The 23,033-nt window shown below is 35.7% G+C and overlaps 1 protein-coding gene across 4 annotated transcripts in view; it reads right to left on the reverse strand.

The window, feature by feature from the left end:
- The window catches only part of MYOM1 (myomesin 1), a 135,153-nt gene that overhangs the window by 33,269 nt on the left and 78,851 nt on the right, over positions 1-23,033 (reverse strand). For all 4 annotated transcript variants that reach the window (XM_038543722.1, XM_038543723.1, XM_038543724.1 and 1 more), the window contains 3 exons: positions 19,769-19,895; positions 17,003-17,187; positions 14,799-14,913 (listed from right to left, as the gene is read on the reverse strand). In XM_038543722.1, the coding sequence (XP_038399650.1) occupies positions 14,799-14,913; positions 17,003-17,187; positions 19,769-19,895 (427 nt within the window). The remainder of the gene's footprint in view (positions 1-14,798; positions 14,914-17,002; positions 17,188-19,768; positions 19,896-23,033) is intronic.

The following is a 23,033-nucleotide window of genomic DNA, read 5'->3' on the forward strand; positions in this document are numbered from 1 at the left end:
ATGGACAATCCTGCTCTATAATTCAACTTTAATACTGCAACATGGAATTAGATGAATGTGCCACGTTTTTCAGGTAGAGCCAACACCATGGACAGTATTCTTTGTCTAGGGCTGAATAAAAAATGGTTGATGTGACTGAAGGTAGAGTTAAAGGAGTGGGTCGGTCATAAGAAGGGGGATAAGGCAGCCTGGGGCAAAAAGGAAGTTGAATGGACTGAATTGATAAGTTTTGCTCCAATACAACCATATCCAACTTTCTTATCAGGAAAGGATATATAAGAGATAAAGAAACCAATGGGAAATAGAAGGGCCGAAAGTACAGGTAGTAAAAACTGCCAATATTCACATGCTTGAAGTTTGTAAATCATTTAAAAATGGAGAAATATGGACACCTGGGTGGCTCAGTGGTTAAGCATCTGCCTTGGCTCAGGTCATGATCCCAGGGTCCTGGGATAGAGTACCACATCAAGCTCAGCAGGGAGCCGGCTTCTCTGCCTATGTCTCTCTCTCTCTTTCTCTGTCTCTCATGAATAAATAAACAAGATCTTAAAAAACAAAAACAAAAACAAAATGGAGAAATACATGGAAACTTGAGGCCAAGATTTTGTTCTGTTGATCAAGCAACCATAATCAATCTAAAGGTGCCCCTCTAGACTAGAATGACAGCAACCTAAATATGACTGTTATCAAACTGTATTGAAATTTAAATGGAAATTAATTTCAAGAGATCCAGATGTTTCAAGAAGATTAGTTTTTAGATTTTAAAAGAAAACAATTCAGCCGGGATCCCTGGGTGGCACAGCGGTTTGGCGCCTGCCTTTGGCCCAGGGCGCGATCCTGGAGACCCGGGATCGAATCCCACATCGGGCTCTCGGTGCATGGAGCCTGCTTCTCCCTCTGCCTGTGTCTCTGCCTCTCTCTCTCTCTCTCTGTGTGACTATCATAAATAAATAAAAATTAAAAAAAAATTAAAAAAAAATAAATAAAAAAAAAAAAAAAAAAGAAAACAATTCAGCCAATGTTTTGAGTTCTTATATTTTTGGGAGTTATAACAAATTGCACCTGCGTCTAATTTAGCGATTCAGAGTTTGTACAGCTTATAAAATATTCACATCTATGCCTAAATCCACTTTGAAAGGTAAAATGTACTTCTCAAATTGATACTCATTCAATTTCCAGCCTAAACTCAGTTTATTTTCGTCTGTTTGGAAAAATAAATTTAATCCCAGAAAGATACAGCTTTGTTTTTTACAAGGCATTAAAAAAAATCTTCCGATAGACACTGCCAAAAGATTGAAGGTTTTCTCTCTAAATTGTGTTTTAAGAAGCCAGTATCCTGGCCTACTGTGTAATAGCTGTCAGGGGGGGAAATTGTAAAACTCCTCCCAGGGGAGGGCCAAGAGAAAATGAGTGCCCAAATAATGTGTGGCAACATGAAAATCTTGGTTGTTAAGCCAGGCAGTCGATTTAATTTGTGTCTTACTGATGGCAGGGTGTGTGCTTCAACTACACACTCCAAGAAGTGATTTTTAACACATGGAACACTTAAAGAAGACTAGTTCTAGAGATTTTTAAAATTAGTTTTAAAAAAACAAAAGGCTATTTTCATATTTGGCTATAAACTGGAATAATGATCAAGATTTAATTATAGTTGAATGAAATATCTACCATGTATTACTTTTAAAGAGTGAGTCTACTCCACTGGGAGTTGCAGACCATGTTTTTGTGCTACTCTTGATAACACATGACGAATCCTCACCATCCATTATTGTATAACAAAAAGTGAAAAAGTGCTCTCATTAAAATTTAAGACTAAGAGTGCTGAGGTTTAGACAGTGTTATGATACAGAGGATGGTTGAGTCACAGAATACAAATAAGAAAATTTCTGTGTATCTGTATTGTTTTGAAAAGAAAAGAAGTGATGGAGGTTGACTAAACCTTCCTTGCTATTTGCATATCTATTTTGGAGGCATGACAGATTGTTCATATTAATCATTCATTGTCTTCTTTGTAACGCCTTTTAAAAGGAAGTGAATCATCTATATGCTTGCTGTTATTATATTAGAGGTATGATTTAAGTTTACAACAGAAAAAATATTGCCTAGGTTAAGAATTGTGATTTTTTTTATTAAAGTGAAAGATCCCCCCCAAAAAAATAATAAAGTGAAAGATCCAATTTTTTTTTTTTTTGCAAAGGAGTAACAAAACTGAAAGACTATGAATAATATAATTAGCTTAGCCTTTCTCTCTATTCCACAGAAAGCCTTTGCACTGTAACATTTCACCCATCTGGAACCCTGTCCCAAACCAAGAAGTAAGGAAAACAAGTCTCTAAGAGGCAGTGCTGATGTGACAAAGTCCACACACTAGTATTCCTGGACACTCATTGGAGAATTCCATAGATCGTCCCTTGGAACTTTCTAGAAAGTTGGTTGGTTGGGTTTCATCAGTAGATTAAACCCCCAAAATAGAAGGAAGTCAAAAGTTGCTGTCAGCAGACACACTGAGAATACGGAAAATTACAGCAGGAGAGGAGGAAGAAAACTGAAACGCAGGCACAAAGACATTATTTACTAGAGGGGCAAATGGCTCCTCTCCCTATGATGACATTACTGTATCCCAACACTACAATAAATAAGGTTGATCCTGTGGTCCTGAGTCACACAGGAAAAGGTAAATAAGATTCAGCACACTGCATCCAACTTCGGAAAGTACATATTAACTGTCCAATCTATTTTATTTTATTTTATTTTATTTTATTTTTTTTACAAGACTTTTCATCAAAGAGTTTTAGAATGAGTTTTAAAGTATTGATGCTTTAGCAGTAGATTCTCAGATAAATGGAACTGGAATTTAAAACAATAATCTGTTCAGGCTTTTTTTTTAACTGAAGAAAAACTAGTTTATAAGATTATATAAGTTTCAGGTGTGTAACACTATAATTCATTTGTATGCAGTACAAAGCAATCACCACCAAAAGTCGAGTTCCATCCATCGTCATACAATTGACCCCCTCTACTCATTTTGCCTGCTCCCCACCCCTGTTCCCCTCTGGTAACTACCAATCTATTTTCTGTATCTATGAGTTTGCTTTTGTTTTGTTTGTTCATTGTTTTATGTTTTTAGATTCCACATGAGTGATATCACATGGTATTTGTCTTTCTCCATCTGACTGACTTCACTTCACATAATATCTTCAAGGTCCATTCATGTTATCACAAATGGCAAGATTTCATTCTTTTTATGGCTGAGTAGTACTTCATTGTGTGTGTGTATATGTATATATACACCTTGTATATATATATATATATATATATATATATATATATATACACATATACACACACAATACATCTTCTTTACCCATTCCATCAGTGAACATTTAGGTTGTTTCCATTTCTTGATTATTGTGAATAATGCTGCAATGAACATAGGGATGTTTAATTTTTTTTAAATCAGTGTTTTTGTATTCATTGGATAAATACCCAGAAGTGGAATAGATCATATGGCGGTTCTATTCTGAGTAATATTCTTTTTTTTTCTAAGTGGCTGTACCAATCTACATTCGTACAATGTTTGAAGGTTCTCTTTTCTCCATGTCTGCTCCAACACTTGTTATTGTATTTTTGATAATAGCTGTTCTTTTTTTTTTCTTTTTGATAATAGACTTTCTAACCAGTGGGAGATGATATCTCACTGTGGTTTGGATTTGTATTTCTCTAATAATTAATGACGTTGAACATCTTTTCATGTGCACATTGGCCATCTCTATGTCTTCTTTGGACAAATGTCTATTCAGATCCTCTGCCCATTTTTTTTTTTTAAGATTTTTCTTTTTAAGTAATTTCTACACCCAGTGTGGAGCTTGAACTTACAACCCAAAGATCAAGAGTTGCAAGCTCCACCAACTGAGCCAGCCAGGCATCCCTCTACTCATTTCTTAATCAGGTTGCTTGTTTTCTGTTGTTGAGTTGTATGAGTTCTTTATATATATGTTAATCCCTTATCAGATACATGATTTGCAAAAATCATCTCCCATTCAGTAGGTTGCCTTTTAGTTTTGATGATGGTTGCTTTCACTATGCACAAGGTTTTAGCTTGATGTAATAACATTTTTTTTATGGCTTTTGTTTCCCTGGTCTTTGGAATTAGACCTATAAAAAATATTGCTAAGACCAATGTTATAGACCTTACTGCCTATTTCCTTCCAGGAATTGAATAGTTTTAGGTCTTACATTCACATCTTTAATCCACTTTGAGTTAATTTTTATGTATGGTGTAAGATAGTGGTCTAGTTTAATTCTTTTACATGTGGCTGTCCATCTTTCCTGACACCATTTATGGAAGATACTGTCCTTTCTCTCTTGTATGTTCTCAGCTCCTTTGTTGTAAGTCAATTGTCCATATATATGGGGGTTTATTTCTGGGCCTTCAATTCTGTTCCATTATCTGTCTGTCTGTTTTTATGCCAACACCATACTGTTTTGATTCCTATAGCTTTGTGGTATAGTTTGAAATAAGGGAATATGGTATCTCCAGCTTTGTGCTTCTTTCTCAAGGTTGCTTTGGCTATTTGGTATCTTTTGTAATTCTATGCAAATTTTAGGATTCTACTTCTGAAAAAAAAAAAAAGCCCTTGTAATTTTGATAGGGAGTGCACTGAATCTGTAGATTGCTGTGGGTAGTATGGACATTTTAACAATATTAACTCTTCCGATCCATGAGCATGGTATATCTATTTGTTTGTTTCATCCTCAATTTTTGTTCATGGGTGTCTTATAATTTTCAAAATATGGGAATTTCACCTCCTTGGTTAAATTTATTCCTATGCATTTTATTCTTTTTGATGCAATTGTAAATAGGATTGTTTTCTTAATTTTTCTTTCTGATAATTTGCTATCAGTGTATAGAAATATCACAGATTTCTGTATGTTGACTTTGTATTCTCCTACTTTCATGAATTCACTTATTAGGCCTAATAGTTTTTTTGCGGAGCCTTTTGGTTTTTCTATATATAGTATCATGTTATCTGCAAGTAGTGACAGTTTTAATTCTTCCTTTCTAATTTGGATGCCTTTTATTTCTTTTTCTTACCTAATTGCTTTGGCTAGGATGCTCAGCACTATGTTAAATAAAAATGGTGAGAGTGAACATCCTTGTCTTATTCCTGATCTTAGAGAAAAAGCTTCCAGCTTCTCACCATGGAGTATAATGCTAGCTGTAAGCTTGTCATATATGACCTTTATTGTGTTGACGTACATTCTATCTACATTCACTTTGTTAAAAGCTTGTATCATAAATGGATGTTGAATTTTGCCAAATGCTTTTTCTGCATCTACTGAAATGATCATATACTTTTATCCTAAATTTTGTAAATGTGGTGCATCATGTGGATTGATTTGCAGGTTTTGAACTATCCTTGTATCCACTGTGATTAAGTGGGATTTATTCACAGTGGGAATTTAGCAAACTAAATTCAACAATACATTAAAAGAGATTATGATTCTCCAGATTTCTGTGATATCAGTTGTAATTTCTCCTCTTTGATTTCTGATTTTGTTTATTAGAATCTTCTTTTTTTCTTTCTTGTTGAGTACAGCTAAAAGTTTGCCAATGTTGTTTACTGATTCAAAGAACCAGTTCTCAGATTCACTGATCTTTCCCATTTTTTTCTAGTCTCTATTTCATTTATTTCGGTCCTAATCTTTACTATTCCCTTCCTTCTACTGACTTTAGGCTTCATTGGTTCTTTTTCTAGCTCTTTTAGGAGTAAAGTTAAATTGTTTATTTGCGAATTTTCTTGTTTCTTGAGCTAGGCCTGTATTGCTATGTATTCTCTCTTAGAATCACTTTTCCTAGGCAGCCCAGGTGGCTCAGCATTTTAGCACTGCCTTCAGCCCAGGGGCTGATCTTGGATCCTGGGATCAAGTCCTGCATCAGGCTCCCTGCATGGAGCCTGCTTTTCTCTCTGCCTGTGTCTCTGCCTCTCTCTCTCTGTATGTGTCTCTCATGAATAAATAAATAAAATATTAAAAAAAGAATCACTTTTCCTGTATCATCCCAAAGGTTTTGGTATGCATTTTCTGCTTTGACTTGTTTCGAGGTTTTTTTTTTTTTTTTTTTTTTTTTTATTGATTTGCTTTGATTATCTTGATAAACCAATTGTTGTTCACCAGCATGTTGTTTAATCTCCACATTTTTGTGTTTTTTTTTCCAGTATTATTCTTATAGTTGATTTCTAGTTGTACAAGATTGTGGTCACAGAAAATGCTTGATATGATTTCAATGCTCTTGAATCATTGGAACTTGTTTTGTGACTTAACACATGATCTATTCTAGAGAGTGTTCCATGTGCAGTTGAGAAGAATGTTTGTTCTGTTCCTTTTGGATGGAATGTTCTGCATATATCTATTAGGTCCCTCTAGTCTAATGTGTCATTTAAGGCTGATATTTCCTTATTAGTTTTCTGTTTGGATGATCTATCCATTGATGTAAGTGAGGTGTTAAAGTCCCCTAGTATTTTTGTATTGCTGTCAGTTCTGTCTTCAGGTCTGTTAATGTTTGCTTTATGTATCTAGATGCCCCTATGTTGGTTGCATATATATTTATAAATGTTATGTTTTCTTGTTGGATTGACCTTTTTATGATTGGATGCCCTTGTCTGTTATCACAGTCCTTTTTTTAAAGTCTATTTTGTCTGGTATGAGTATTGATACTACAGCTTTCTTTTTGTTTCCATTTGGATGGAATGTCTTTTCCCATCCCTTCACTTTCAGTCTGCGTATGTCTTAGATCTGAAGTGAGTCTCTTGTACACAGCATATAAATGGGTCTTGGTTTTTGTTTTTTTGTTTTTGGGGGGATTTTTTTTTTTTTTTTTTGCCGTTCTGCCACTCTATATCTTTTGATTGGATGGTTTAGTCTATTTACATTTAAAGTAATTATTGATAGGTATATGCTTATTGCTATTTTGTTAATTGTTTTCTGGCTGTTTCTGAAGTTCCTCTCCATTCCTTTCTTTTTTTTTTCTCTCTCTTCCCTTGTAGTTTGGTGGATTTCTTTAGTCTTATGTTTAGGTTTCTTTCTCACTTTCTTTGTATGTTTACTATAAGTTTTTACTTTGTAGTTACTGTGAAGTTCACATATATAACCTTGTATGTATATAACAGTATGTTTTGACTTGATAGCAACTTAAATTTGAACATATTTCAAAACTGTGCATTTTTCTCTCACCCACATATTTTTATTTTTGACGTTACATTTTACAATTTTTTATTTACATATCTCTTGGCTTATTGTGGTTTTTAATTAATTTTACTTTTTTTGTCTTTTAACTTTCATACTTGCTTTATAAGGGATGGATCCACTATCTTTACTATATATTTACCTTTTCCAGTGAGATTTTTACTTTCTTATATTTTCTTGTTATTAATTAGTGGCATTTCTTTTTGGTTTAGAGGAGCCTCTTTAACATTTCTTATAAGGCCAGTGTAGTGGTAATGAGCTCCTTTAAGTTTTGCTTATCTGGAAAACTCTTAATCTCTTCTTCAATTCTGAATGATAACATTGCTGGGTAGAAAATTCTTGGTTAGAAGTTTCTTCCTTTCAGCACTTTGCAATTTGCAGCAATATGAATGGAACTAGAGTGTATTATGCTAAGCAAAATAAGTCAGAGAAAGAAAAATATCATATGATTTCACTCATATATGGAATTTAAGAAAAAAACCAGATAAACATAGAGGAAGGGAAGGAAAAATAAGATAATATAAAAACAGAGAGAGACGTAAACCATAACAGACTCTTAACTATAGAGAACAAAGTGAGGTTACTGGAGGGGAAGTAGGTAGGGTGATGGGCTAAATGGGTAATCGGCATTAAGGAGGGTACTTGTTGGGATGAGCACTGGGTATCATATGTAAGTGATGGATCACTAAATTCTACTCCTGAAATCAACACTACACTATATGTTAGGTAACTTGAATTTTAATTAAAAAATTATGCATACATAATTGTGGTGATAGTGAGTGCTATTGGTTAATTTATATAAGTAAAAGGAAAAATTAAAAATAAACTATATTTGGCACTTAATGTTGAAAAATCAAATAGTTGCTAAGACTTGTATTTGATTGGATTTTCATTTTTCAAAAAGTTGCACTGGTGTTTGATTATCAATAATAGGATTAAAGTCTAAAAGGGCTGGGATTTTTGTCTTCCATATTTTCTCTATATATTTACATGTGCAAGAGACTGGATTGAAAAAACAGATTTAAAAGAAAAATGTCAGTTTAGAATGGCAACGTTTACCTTATTTGAACTTGTCTTATTAAAGCTTAAGTATAACCAATATTTTGATAAACAGATGAGATGAAATAATAGTACTAACAAGAAAATATTCTAGTCATAGTGGATTCCAGAGCTTGATCTCTTTCATGTCGAATCAGTAACGTGTCAACTGGCTCAAGGAATCACTCTAGAAGTAATAATAATTTCCAGCTTTTGAAAAATCAAATTCACTGAAAATATTTCATAAACTAGTTATGTTATAAGCCTATTTCCTGAGCTCCATAGCAATTCTCATTAGAACACAGTGTTTAGTCAAAGTAACACTGCAAGGAAATGTGAAAATATAATTGTATAAACAAAAAACAAGGTTATTGTCTTAAAATGATCACTGCAACAATTTGTAGCTTGTTCTTATTTGTCACATTATGATACTGATACTATCCAATCTTTCAATGCTTTTCGAATTCAAAGCTTGCCATTACTATATAGTTTTAATTAATTTGTTAACATAGTTCTTTGAATAAAGATATTTATAAAGAGTGACTTAGTAAGCCAAGTATTTTGCAATCATACTATAATGGGAAATTGAATTGAGATGGCCTTTGGAAAAAAGGTAGACTCCTCCTATGTTCTGGGTTTACAGAGAAAATAGCATTTGTAGAAACTACTTTAAAGAAATTATATGGGACAACAAAGAATAAATATGAGGAGTTTAAAACAAAAAGACATCTTTTGGAAAATTTAAAAGCAGATAAAACAACTTAAAAATGAGCTCAGAGTTTCTTGTATCTGAAAAGGAAGGACATGTTGGCTTGTAAATTCCTTTTTGTATGATGAAGGAAGTAACTGTGTCCAACTGGAAGGGCTAACTTTTCCACATATTAAAATCTAAGAGGAAGTTCAATAGTGGAATTCCTTGAGTAAAGGAGTTCTTAAAATATAATGGGCAAAAAATTCTATAGCAATTTTTAAAAAGATATAGGATATTCAAAAAAAAAGATATAGGATATTCAAATGGATGGTTCTTTTCATAAATACTCTAGAAAAAAACAAGAGCAAATATAATGCCAGCATTTCTTTTTCTTTGTTCTTTTTGTCTTGTTTCAAGTTTTTATTTAAATTCTAGTTAGTTAACATAATGCCAGCATTTCTCATGGGCCCCAAGCTAATCCATTGAACAATGCCTGTGTAGATGGACTTGGTGCAGTGTCAGAGTTAAGAAAGGTATAGTTACAACATCCCGAAATTTTCTTTTTGGAATGTCTCATGCCTAATTGAGTTCTTGCCAAGAACTGACCTACTGTAACATCATGGTTGAACTCATAAATGTTGGAAGAGCCACACTCTCTAAAGTTGACTAATATATGATCAAAATGGTTCAGATGCTTACCTGGCAGGCAGTAAATTTGATATTCTGCTGTCAAAGTAAAGCCTTCCCTATGGATAGTCTTTTTTTTTTTAATTTTTTTTAAATTTTTATTTATTTATGATAGTTACAGAGAGAGAGAGAGGCAGAGACACAGGCAGAGGGAGAAGCAGGCTCCATGCACCGGGAGCCCGATGTGGGATTCGATCCCGGGTCTCCAGGATCGTGCCCTGGGCCAAAGGCAGGCGCCAAACCGCTGCGCCACCCAGGGATCCCCTTATGGATAGTCTTATCTGGATGAAAAGCCATCCCACTTTCCCACAGTTAGGTTGGAAAAGTGGACCATAATCTGTTAGGACTTAGATTTAATAAAAAATGACCTTCGAATCTGCTCGAGAACATGAAGGAACATGAAGAATTCAGTTAAGAACACAGGAGATTTGGCAATAGAAAATGAAAGTGATTATTTTGGTCGAAAAAGGATTTAAGAAGAGTTGTCTTGAGTCTGCTGCCTCAACCCTACCCTACACAAATCCTTACTATGGACACAAGGGGATACCAGATTGTATAGAATGGCATTTTAATGGTCCCTTTGGGCTTGCCACCACATCCAATATATGAACGAGTTAAGGTGCAGCTCAGGACTAAAACGAATGATTTGGAAAGTAGCTGTCCCTTCACTCCAAAAAATGATTTGAAGAAAAATAAAATTTAAAAGCTGAAGTGAAATCACAGTAAACTGTTCATATTCCTACATATTTCATAATATGATAAGCAAATTTTTTTCATATAGTCTTTCCATCAGCATTAATAGATCATTTTTACAAGCTTTAACTATTTGTCCTTTTTCATGGTGTGTGTGTGTGTGTGTGTGTGTGTGTGTGGTATTTAAAAAAACTGGAAAAAATAATAAACTGGAGAGTGGGATAGAATTGAATTAATATAATCAGCCACATGTGATACTTAACTCTCCTATGTTTAAGATCAAAACTGCTGGCTGACTTATCACTTTGGTACCCACATTGTGGCCCCCATTACAAAATGTCTAGGCTTAAGCTGACGCTCTGTGGCTATAAAACAGTCATACTCACTGGCCAAAACATGGTAGTCATTCATTATTTTTCTCCTTTAATAAATGACTACTGTGTACCAAGTACCACATACAGGGAGAAAAGATAAACAGCTCCTGTTTTAAAGGAGCCCACAGTGTGAAGCAAAGTTCACAACTCTGATTTCATACTAGAATTACCCAAGTGGCTAAACAAACAAAAATGAACCTATGCCCAGGCTCAGTCCCAGAGATTCTGATATAAATGATGTACAGTAAAGTCTGGAATGGAGTCAGTACTTTTAAAAAGTCCCTGGCATGATTCTCATGTACAGCAAAGGTTGAGAACTACTGTTTTAATGAGTGAAAGAGAATAATTAATAAACAAATGCAAGGGAACTTTTCTAAATGAAGCCAGCTGAGCTTAAGAGTCAGCCTGACTTCCTGCTCAAGAATCGTTGAAGACTCCACCTCTAGGTGACGAGCAAATCTTTGCATCCTCAGTGCTCCCAGGTTCTGTGACCAACCAGTTTTCAGAAACCTGAATTGGTTAGGAGGTTGTCAACTCAATCCCAGCTCATCATTCCTTTTAGTGTTGTGTTCTCCTAACCTGCCTTGCTCCTGGTGACCAAGCCCTAACTTCTGGTCACCCAGCTCCTGCTTGAGACTCTGTATTGTGTTTGGACCCTCCTGTCCATCACTTGAATTTTCCTGCCTGCTGCTGAGTCTCTGGTAAGAATACCTGCAGCCTGTCAACACCTAGTCATTTCTTGCCCTCTAGATCACCTGCCACACCTTAGCAGGTCTCTCTTTTACCTCCCATCTGATCTGGCTCACCTTTCTCCACTTCCACCTCCACCCCAGGCTTGATGCAATCAACACAGATACTATTCTAAAAATATCAAATATCAAGAATAGAATTACCTTTTATTTACCAACAATTCTATACTAGATATTTTTCAGCTTATTCTTCATATGGGCTTTTTTTTCTTTTTCTTTTTTTTTTTTTTTTTAGCTTAATAGAAGCATGATACACAAGTCCATTTTTCTGGTTCCTCATTGGCAAAACAATTCAACTTTCTGGCAGTGGCTGAGTTACATCTGCTAGCATATTCACTGACTTCAGTGGGAGACCAGTGATCCTCCCAACCCTGGTGGATTAAGTTAACTTTCAGCTCCAATTCAAATTACACTTGTGATTTCTTGTTAGAACTATTTGAGGTTTGCTGTTACACGATGAGCTTTATTTTCTGAAATTTTAATAATATATTCCAAAAGAAGTTGTTCTTCTGCAATAGCAATCCAAATTTAACATCCTAAATCTTAAAATTGATAACATGCTTCCCCATCCTTGCCCTATTCATTCTAACATAAAATAAATATCTGGGTAAAAGTAAAATATTGGTATTTAACAAAATTATTATATAGACAACTTTACAATATATATATAAGTTCTTTTGGGACTTACGAAACCCCAGTTTATAGACTATTCAAGTATAAGAAATATTTGATGAATATCCATCATAGCTCTCATCATACACCATGTTGTAAACTCTGAGTTTTCCACCTAGATTGTAAGCCTGGTATACAGTAGTATCACGAGCCTCTGCTCCTGTTGCCCATGCATATTATACAGACATATCGTAGCTGCTTAAGGAATGTATGTCCCAAGAATAAATGTGCATTGCATATATGAATGAATCCACATGTCTCCTGGGTTTCAGTGCTCCTTCATGGTGAAGCACTTTGACTTTGTGCATCCTAGGATTCTTTTCCAGGCTGTGAGCCAAAGGCTTAATCTGGTGCTGTTTAGCGGATCAGTGTCTGCAGCTGTTCTTTGTAGTTCTATTCTGGGAATAAAATGGCCACAAAAAATGACTTCCAAATCAGTGAAACAAAACTCTTCACCCATGTGCTAATCAGAAGATCATTTTCTGGTGGTAAAACTTCCATAGTGACACTTTTATTAATGTCATGCCTGGCTACCTGCCACTCTGAGGCTATTGATGAGAAGATAAGAGATCAATTTAACCTTTTTCAGTTAATCAGATTTGGAATCTACTGCCTCAAGGGTGCTTTTAACTTATCAATGATTAGGTTAAGAGTTTATCTCTATGGTAACCCAGATGTTGTTCTTACAAGAGTCTGCAGTTTGATCCTTTTGCATGTCCATTTCTTCCTATTTCCTTATAATTGGCAACTTCAGAGTCTGATTCCTATAGGAACATATATCATGGTGTCTTCATGTGTTGCCTTTTACCTGGCATATATGTTCCTAGCGTTCTCCTGTTTTCTCATGAAATTTTGCAGGAGGTACTTATATGAGGTGTAGCACTTTGTCCAGACAACTTCCACACTTGTGTGTAAGGTTATTTTTCACACCCAGGTCTTAGAGGGTACTTATGAATAGTATAAAGTAGGTTATGAAGTAAAAGGATGAGAAGGGTGGATATTTACTAAAAGAATATTTTTGATAAACTTTTCAAGTAATATTCAGTGAAAGCAAAGGTTTTTACATTTACTTTCTTTCCTTATCATAAAAATAAATATCACATTATATATCTACTCTTTATTTTAATCTAAAAATCAGGGTGTGTTGAAGTGAATGTGCTTGGACTAGAATGAAGGCTAACTTGAAATAAGTGGTTAATACATTTTTATCCTCTCTCATTTCCAATGCTTTTTTTAAAAATTTTTATTTATTTATGATAGTCACACACACACAGAGAGAGAGAGAGAGAGGCAGAGACATAGGCAGAGGGAGAAGCAGGCTCCATGCACCGGGAGCCCGACGTGGGATTCGATCCCGGGTCTCCAGGATCACGCCCTGGGCCAAAGGCAGGCGCCAAACCGCTGCGCCACCCAGGGATCCCTCCAATGCTTTTTTTAAAGTTATTTTTTATTGATTTATAATTGGCACAATATTATGTTAATTTTATGTGTACCAGGTAGTGTTTCAATATTTTTATACCTTATGAGTGACCACCTTGATAGGCCTACTTAACCATCTACAAGGTATACAAAATTATTGCCTATGCTGTACATTACAGTGCTTTTTTCTTAACTTCTATGAATTGAAATATATACTAACTTGGAATAGCACTAAAGATTAAATGACAAAACAAATAATTATTAGGTAATAATCTGAAACTATTTGCACAATGAACACTGTAAACTTTGCTCACATAATAAAGGGGAAAGACTGTCTTCCCTAGTCCAATCATGGCACCTTTTAAAACTGGGAAGTGAAAGATCCTTCCACTCCACAGATCATCCAGTTAAAACTGCTATTAGTTTTACCTCAGGGGTCAACAAACTATGGCCTGCAGGCTAAGTTTGGCTCATTGCCTCTTTTTGTATGGCCTACAAGCTAAGAATGGTTTTTGAATTTTGAAACAATTGAAAAAAAATAAAAAGAAAATATTTCAAGGCATGTGAAAATTACTTAAAATTTAAGTTTCATAATACATTCAATATATAATGTATATAACTGGCACAATAAAGTTTTATTAGAACACAGCCATGCTCACAAGTTTATATATTATTTATGGCTGCTTTTATGCCATGGAAGAGTTGAGTATTGTGACAGAGATCATATGGCCAAGAGCCAAAAATATTTACTATCTGGTTCTTCACAGAAAACATTCGCTGACCCCTAGAGCTTAATAGCTACAATTATATGAATTCTGCTTTTGTTTAAGAATCGTGCTTGTTCACTGGGCTGTCCAGCTTCTACAACTGGGAAAATATTCTTGTAGGACTTAATGGCCACAGTATAATAATGGGAATAATGCCCCAGGAAAGTATGCTTGAAATAGTTCAGAAAGCATCATTTGATCAAGACCTTCCCTGTTTTTAGATATAGATCAGAATAGCTCTGGATCACTTCAAATCTGGTTTACTCCTGTTTTAAGAGCACCCGTGATGCAATAAATGACTCATGTCCGCAGGCCAAATTTACCAACTATTCAGATAGCATAAACGGATAATTTTGAAAATTAGGAAAAAACATAGAAAGTAAGATTGAATGTTGCTTTGGTATGTTACACAGATGAGATTAACTTTTTCATTAAAGTTTTACGTTTTCACGTAAAAGCCCACCTGGACGAGTTTCTGCCACAACAGGCCCAGCGAGGTCCGATGGCTTGCCGACACCCGCCTGGTTTATGGCTCGGACACGGAGCACGTAGCTAACGCCCTCCTGGAGGCCTTGTACCTGGAAGAAGCAGGAACAGAAATGATGGGTGTTCTGTGTCCTTTAAACACAAGTGGTTTTCCTTTGTATGAACTACTTCATTGTAGAGCTCAAATTCTCCCGTTTGTGGAACTGTCTCCCACCCTCACTTAAGTTTACCAGATTAAACTTTCTTTCAGATTAAACCTTTTAATATGTACATTTTTTTCTCCATTTCAGGCTTGAAATTTTTCTGGATATAAGATACCTGGAAGAGTGAATCTATATCACAGTGGGTATGAAGATTACAGGACATCTCTACATATTGTTTGAATTTTTCATCATGAGCATGTGTCGGTTTTATAATCAGAAGTCAGTAAGTCTACTTTCACTTTAAAAAGTGTAGACAAGGGAAGCCTGGGTGGCTCAGCGGTTGAGCATCTGCCTTTGGCCCAGGGCGTGATCCTGGAGTACCAGGATCGAGCCCCATGTCGGGCTCCCTGCATGGAGCCTGCTTCTCCCTCCTCCTGTGTCTCTGCCCCTCTCTCTCTCTCTCTGTGTCTCTCATGAATAAATAAATAAGAATCTTTAAAAAAAAAAAAAAGTGTACACAAACTCTAAAATAATTTCTTTATGGAAAATTCACCTCCCAGTTTGTGAGGTACATTTAACCTCAGTGTCAATCTCTCTCTCTCTCTGTCTCTCTCTGTCTTTGCCTTTCTTCTTTTTCTTTTTTCAAATGAGTGACCTTAACCATTCTTTGATATGTTTAAATTCTATTCCTTTTTCTTCCCGCCCATCTTTTCTGGGCTTCTCATCCTTGTATTGTTTAACCTGAGTCAAGTCCAATGTCAGCTCTTGGGATCCTGTGCTGTGGCAAATTGAAAATTTGGAAACTATTCTGGGAATAATTACACACCACCAATAAACAGGATGTATCTGACTTTTATTTTACACTGTCCTTTGGGGGTTTCTTTGAATCTAGAGGACTCCTGACTCATTTGGACTACCCAACCCAATAGCAGGCTAAGTTCCTGACCTTCCTTCATCTTTTTCTCTTCCCCATGAAATGTGACCTTTCTTACCTCCTCAAGGTTTTGTCAGGGAGGTCATTAGCATATCCTGAGAGTTAATGGCATGTTTAACGGTCATCTCTCTTAGAGGACATATTTATATTTTTTTATGGGGACAGTAAATACCTCATCTCTGGAGAGTGGCTGACAGATGGTATGGACTTTAGTCCACAGTGGCAGGTCAATGGAAGATAACTTTTATAGCAGGCATACCCTGAGTATCTTCTAAGTCTCACCTGTCTAGGCAATGGCTTATTCTGCCAACAGATAGAGCTGCAAAATAAATGCACTGTGCTGCTTTCTGAATAATTGTGGTGAAGCCACACTTTATTCTAAGTAATAAGAGTCAGAATCATATTCCCCACACTTTCTGAAGCCCTGGTGTGGATTAAGGGTCTCTTGGTGTCACTGGTGACATAGGGAAAAACATTCTTTTGAGATACCCATTTGTTACAATTGAGATTCAGTGGCTTTAGCAGAATAATATTTGGTAGATAATTATGGAATTTGTTCAACTAGAACACTAAAGGAATCTGGAAGGCAAAGACGTAGATAAGAGTAAGGATTAGGTCAAGAGTTGAGTGAACGCATTCCACTTTCCTCTGAGCTCATGTGAGTACAAGCAGGAGGGAGCCCGTGACTCAAAGGAATCAGCAGGTAAAGCCTTGCTGGCATGAATGCTATGAAAACAACACCCTTAAATAAAAAAACTCAAAAAAAAAATCAGAGGTAGAAATGAGAAAGTCACCTTTCTAAGATTGTAATAAAAATGTAAGGTGGGTAAGTAGAGGCAAGGAGGGAAAAAAGAGAGAGGAGGGAGCTTGTGGATGTTTTGCAAAGCTAGGCTCTGGGATTCAGGTTAAATAGAACCAAATGGCTTTAAGCATCAGGAACTTCCCCCAACCCCAACTGCTGCCAAATGGGATCTTAGCAGGAGCCCAATGTAAGAAATATATCAAAGCAGAAATGTTGTGTTTTATCTAATTTTAAAGTTATTATCATTAGGGGAACATTTGTCTTTCTAAAAAAGGTTTATCCAAATCTGAACACCCTCTTACCCTCAGGTACGTGTTTTTAATAGCTGCCTTGTTGAGTCCTCGCCATTGGTCATCTTTGGCATTGGCCTCTTTCAAGTCCACAAAGTACCCAGTGACCGGAGTCCTTCCAGAATGGACTGGAGGCTTCCACTGCAGAACCAGGGAGGTTTTCCTAACCTCACTATATTTGACATTGTGTGGGGGTCCTGAGAAAGAGAGAGAGAGACCAATGTATAAAAATTGTAACATAGATGAGAAAATTCAAATACATATAAATCTAGAACCACATTTGAAGTCTTAAAGCTGAATCCAGTGTTATTTTGTGAAGTCTATCAATCCTATAAAAATAGGTATTTTGTGGTCATTTTGTATCAAGTTTCCTCAATGGCTCTACATCAACCTACTAAGTCCCTATTTGGGCAGCAGGTAGTTAGAGCCAATTCAAGGTGGCCCCCAGAGGCTGGATGATAACTTGCCTTCAGGGTGTCCTTGGGCTTGTGGTCCTCATCTTTTATCAGAAGAGTTTAATGTGGTTGCAAATTCAGTTTAAGATTACTTTTAGATGGCAATCTGAAAATTTCCCTAAATCTCAAATCAGGATGAAAAAAGCAACTCTCTTTGATGGCATATGAATATAGATAGTAATTTTTTTTTACAAGAAAAAGTAATATATTACAAAATAGTTCCCTTTTAGAGGGAAATCTTTCCCATAGGGCATATATTCCATGTAGGAGCAAAAGCAAACTACAATTACAGTTTACAAAGAACTTTCATGAAAAGATACAATTAATCCCATAGGCCCCAGCTAAACACTGCTAGGTACTTTATATTTATTTGTCTCATTCATCCTTAAAACAACAGAAAGCTCAGAGAAGCCAAGTAACTTGATCAACCTGTTCAGGAAGAAAGCCAAATGTTCTCCTTGTCCATGTGCTGTTTGCAGTCTTGGGAGAATCCAAACTACTAAGTGATATCCCACATCTTTCCATGACCACCAGCTGCTATGTAAGTGATATATTTATTTTCTTTCTTCCTATTTTTTTTTTCTTTTAAATAACTGATTTCTAACCAACCAATCAAAATCACCTAAACTGACTCATAGCTACAAACACAGACTCTACCATGCTATGCTTTGGCATTTTGCAATTGATAGCTCAATATTTGTGGGGCCCTATATCTTGGCTTAACGATCACGGATATGTGTCATCCTTGCCTTCCACCAAGGTTTAAATAATATGGTAACAGATTTAAAAAATAACCAATACCTTATAATAGTGTGTCATGTTCTGTTTTGCAAAGGGCTTCTAAATAATTTTCTTGTGCCATCCTCAGAACCCAGTGAGGCATCCAAAAAGGTAGCACTCATCCTGCAACCTCTTTTGCTAACTATATCTCTCAATCAAAACATTTTCCACAGGCCTGCTCAGAATTTCTGAGTTTCTAGTCACTTATATTTTAATTTTATTCAGGAATTGTAAGAATTTAAAAACGGGTCCACTTTTGTGTAGGTGACAGAAAGAGCTTAAGAAATATTTACTGGCTTAAGGAGGTGCGAGAAAAGGCTGCATGTTTGCCTCTTATATTTATTAAAGTTGAGTGAGTGTTTGAACTTCTCTTAGGTTTCTCTTGTAATCTTTTTATTCAAATTTGATAGAGAAGTGATGCAAATATAAGCTAAGCAAAGGCAAAACTGATGGTTCTTCAAGGGCACTAGGGCTTCACATAGAGGAAGAGGGTGGTATCAAGGACATGGCTGGATCCACCCAGTATGCTCCAGGTGGCCTTGTGTTCTAATGTGGTCGATACTGGTGTTATACATATCCTGCATATTAAGCCCAAGTGGGAGAATCTAGTCATCCTGTGGCACTCATTGGGTCTGTGAAGTTGGTACTGTTGGAAGCAAAATGAAATCACCCACTAAATACATTAACGTGGCTAGTTTGAAATTTAATGGCTTGGTAAATTTGTTTGTATTCAATTTTTTAATTTGTTCAGTGTTGTAGCTGTGTTTTAAAAGGCACAGGTAACTGTTTCTGCCTTCTCCCCATTTTCTTCCCTGTTCAGCCAACCACCCACTATGGCAACCTCCATAAGAGAATATTTCCAGCCAGGTTCCAGGAACTTTGTTGTGATGCAGAGTTGAGACAAAAGTGGAGAGAGAACAAAATGACTAGAGAAGTAAGTGGAGAGAGTTAAGTGAAGAAAGTCCAGAACTTAAGTCCCAGGCAGGCATGTTAAGTCCACCTACATAATACCATAAAGAGCTAGAAGCAAGGGAGGAAAGAGACAAGGAAGAGGAGTCACATTGGCTGAGCTTGGAGGGAGAGATTTCTGGAGATTGATAAGTGAAAGGTTCCAGGGCAATATGGAAGAATACATGAGAATTAGGAAGTACAGGAAGAAATTTTTGAGGTATTTTGTTGTGGGATACAAGTTGGATGCCCTTCGATGGTCTTTAAGCAACACAAAAAAATATCAGAATTCCTTTTAAATGATAATGTAGAACTCAGATTGTGTGCTTCTGTTAATCCTATTCCAAGCAGAAAGATATAACTCTGAGGGCTCTAGGATGTATTTGGAATATAAGCACATGAAATTATAGTCAGTTTTATATTAGTGCCTATTATTTGATAGGATTACAGAAATATTTCAGGTAAACATAAGGGGCCAAGAGAACTCTTTTCCCTTAGAAACTGTCTATGTAGCACTTAAATTTACTTCCCAGCAGTAGGTTCTTTTGGAAGATACCTCAAGCCTGAGTGCTGAGAAATGGTTTTCATGGTTTACCTGGAACAGCAATGGTCCACTCTTCACATTTGAAGCATTCACTTACTGCTGAGGGTACTCCCAACCCAGCGATGTTCATGGCCGCCACTTGAAACTGATACACCATGTTTTCCTTCAAGTTGCTAATCTGCAACATGACAATATCACAGAGTGGATGATGATTCAGGTTTGTTTTTTCAATTGTTCAATATTTTATTTACTTACCTCTTGTGTTGGACACACCCTGAAATGACCCCCAATGAATCATACCCTTTTGTAATCTACTCCCCCTGGGTGTGAGTAAAATCTGTGACCTGGTTCCAACCAACAGAATATGGGAAAGGTATTGGAATATCAGTCCTGTGATTGTTGTTCCATCATATAGAAAAGGAGGAGGGATATTACAGATATAATTAAAGTCCCTAATCAAAAGTGAGTTCATCAAAAGGGAGATTATCCTGGGTAGGTCTGAATTAATCAGATGAAAACTCTCAAAATGGGGTTTGGCACTTTCATGAAGAAAACACTGTCCTGATGGCATTCAAGAGGCAAATGCCATGTTGCGAACTGCCTAGCCACTCACATTTGGAGAAGAGCAGCCTCTAGGAGTAGAGGGCCCCAGACTTACAGCTGGAAGAACTGAATTCTGCCAGTGACTGAATAAGTTTGGAAGAGGAACTCAACTCCAGATGAGAATGAGCCCTGCTGACACCTAGAATAAAACGTTGTGAGACCTCAAGCAGAAGACTCATCTAAGACATGCTTAGACTCCTGACTTACAGACACTGTGATATAACAAATAGGGGTTGTTTTAAGTCACAAAGTTTGTGGTAATTTGCTAAGCAGAAATAGAAAATTTATGCTTGTACAGATGAAAATTAAATGAATTCTAAGCTAGGAATAAAAATATTCAAAATCTTTCATTTTTCTGCTCCTTACTGAATGACTTAATGACTTTTCTATATCCCTCATAGGAAATTTGGCTGTAGTAAATATATGTGATAAAATAATGAATGTGAAAATATTTGCACAGTATAAATGATGGAATATATTAGTGTGAAAAAAATCCATGGACTATAAACAATCCTTTGAGAATTAAAAATGCTTAATAAGTGAGGGCATTTAGGTAGCTCAGTTAGTTAAACATCCGACTCTTGATTTCAGCCCAGGTCATGATCAGGCTCTGTGCTCAGAGAAGTCGGCTTGCTCTTCTTCTTCTGTCCCTCCCCCCACTCATGCTCTCTCTCTGTCTCTAATAAATAAATAAAATCCTTTAAAAATGCTTAATAAATGAAGGCATCGATAGAACCAGTTGGGTTAATAAAACTTACCCATTATATGACTTAAGACAAGCAAAACAAATATATATCTATGATCCTGATTTGATCAAGTAGAATATAATGGCTATATGTTATGGGTAACAGAATAATACAAACTCCCTTTTTGATTCACACACACACATACAAACACATTTCCTTTAAGAAGGAAAGATCTTTTTAATTAGTAGGAAACCATCATGTAGATAACTTGGATCTAAAAGTACTTTATTCAGGTACCAGAGCTGTTTTGGGGTTCCATTAGGGTGACCAACAATTCCAGTTTTCTTGGGACTGTGGGGTTTCTAAGGATGTAGGCAGTATAGTGCTGAAACTAAGAGAATCCTAGGCAAACAGAGAAAGTTGGTCATTCTAGGCTTAGGTGAAATATTGTAGCATGGGACTTCTATTTCTGGCAATGGTGAACCAGGCTATAGAGATTAATCATCTTGCTAAAAAATTAAAAATACTAGACAAAAATATCTTTAAAAAATCTTTTCAAAAGCATCAAATTAGTGTCGAGACATTATAGAATTATAAGAACAGAATAATGGGAAATAGGGAACAAAAAAGAGATAAGTGGAATCTATATAGAAGTGGCTTTTACCTTTGGGATAGCTGCCAAAAAAGAAAAGTTTGACCTTTGGTTTTTATTATCTCAAAAGCAGAGGAACTCTGAAATCAAAGCCTAGAGCCAACCTAAGAAGGGTAATAAAAGGGAACCCTCTACAATTAAGATGGAGTCCTTAAGGGCTTTACTCTTTGGGAGTAAAGTTGAAATAGAAATAAACCTGCCTTCATACAGTATAAATTTACACTGCTTGATTGTCCCCAAAATTAAAGGCTTGTATTTGATTTAAGAAAAAAAAACTCAACAAGTGGTATCCCCAGGTACCTTGCAGAAGCAAATACAAATCTTTTACAGAGAAAAATGTCTTCATCCTGAACCTCAAATTATTCATGCAAATAATATTTTAGTGACAATGAGCAGCACATAATCAAGGATAACCAAGCATAGAAAACAAGATACTATGAACAAGATACTACAAAACCAATGAAAACAGATACATACCTGCAAATATATTAGATGACAGAATCATCATAGATTAGAAAAACAGCTATGCTTACTATGTTTTAAACATAAAATACAAATTTAAAACATCCGTGGGACTACTCCTGAAACTAATGTTACACTATATGTTAACTAACTAGAATTTAATTTAAAACTTGAAACATTAAAAAAAGTATCTGCAGGAGAGCCAGCAAACTATAAAATATTTTGTAAAATGTGACCTAAAAAGGAAAAAATACAATAATAGAAAAATAATGGATGAGTTTAACAGAAAATCAGATGCAAAAGAAGAGAAAATATGTAAACTAATAGAAAGTTATAAGAAATCACACAGACCACAGTGCAGAAAGATACAAAGATGGAAAAGAGAGAAGAGTGATTAATAGACATGGAAGATAGAATGAGAATGTCAAATACATGTTAAATAGAGTTTCAAGAGGAGAGAGGAGAGAATGGGGCAGCAACAATATTTTAGGAGATAAATGGCTTAGAATTTTCCAGAAAGATCTTCTTGAAAAATCCAACCCACAGATTGAAAATACTCCTCATGCCAAAATCCTAGGCAGAGACATTTTTAAAAACCTATTCTGAGATACATAATTTAACTGTAGCACACCAAACAGAGAGTAAAAATATTAAAAGCTGTCTAAAAGACAACACTCAAATAAGCAAACAGACTAAAAGCTGACATGTCAGTGGCAACATTGAACCAAAAGACAGTGGAATTATACCTTCCAATTGTGAAAGAAAATAACTACATTATATAATGTTTTATCTAGAAAAATTTTTTGGAAAATGAAGAAAAAAGTTATTTTCAGATGAACAAAAGTAAAAGAGTATGTGTTTTCAGAATACCCTAACTAAAGAACATTCTAAACTATTTAATTTAGATGAAAGG

The sequence above is a fragment of the Canis lupus genome, chromosome 7 (genome assembly GCF_011100685.1).
Source record: "Canis lupus familiaris isolate Mischka breed German Shepherd chromosome 7, alternate assembly UU_Cfam_GSD_1.0, whole genome shotgun sequence".
NCBI lineage: Eukaryota > Metazoa > Chordata > Mammalia > Carnivora > Canidae > Canis > Canis lupus.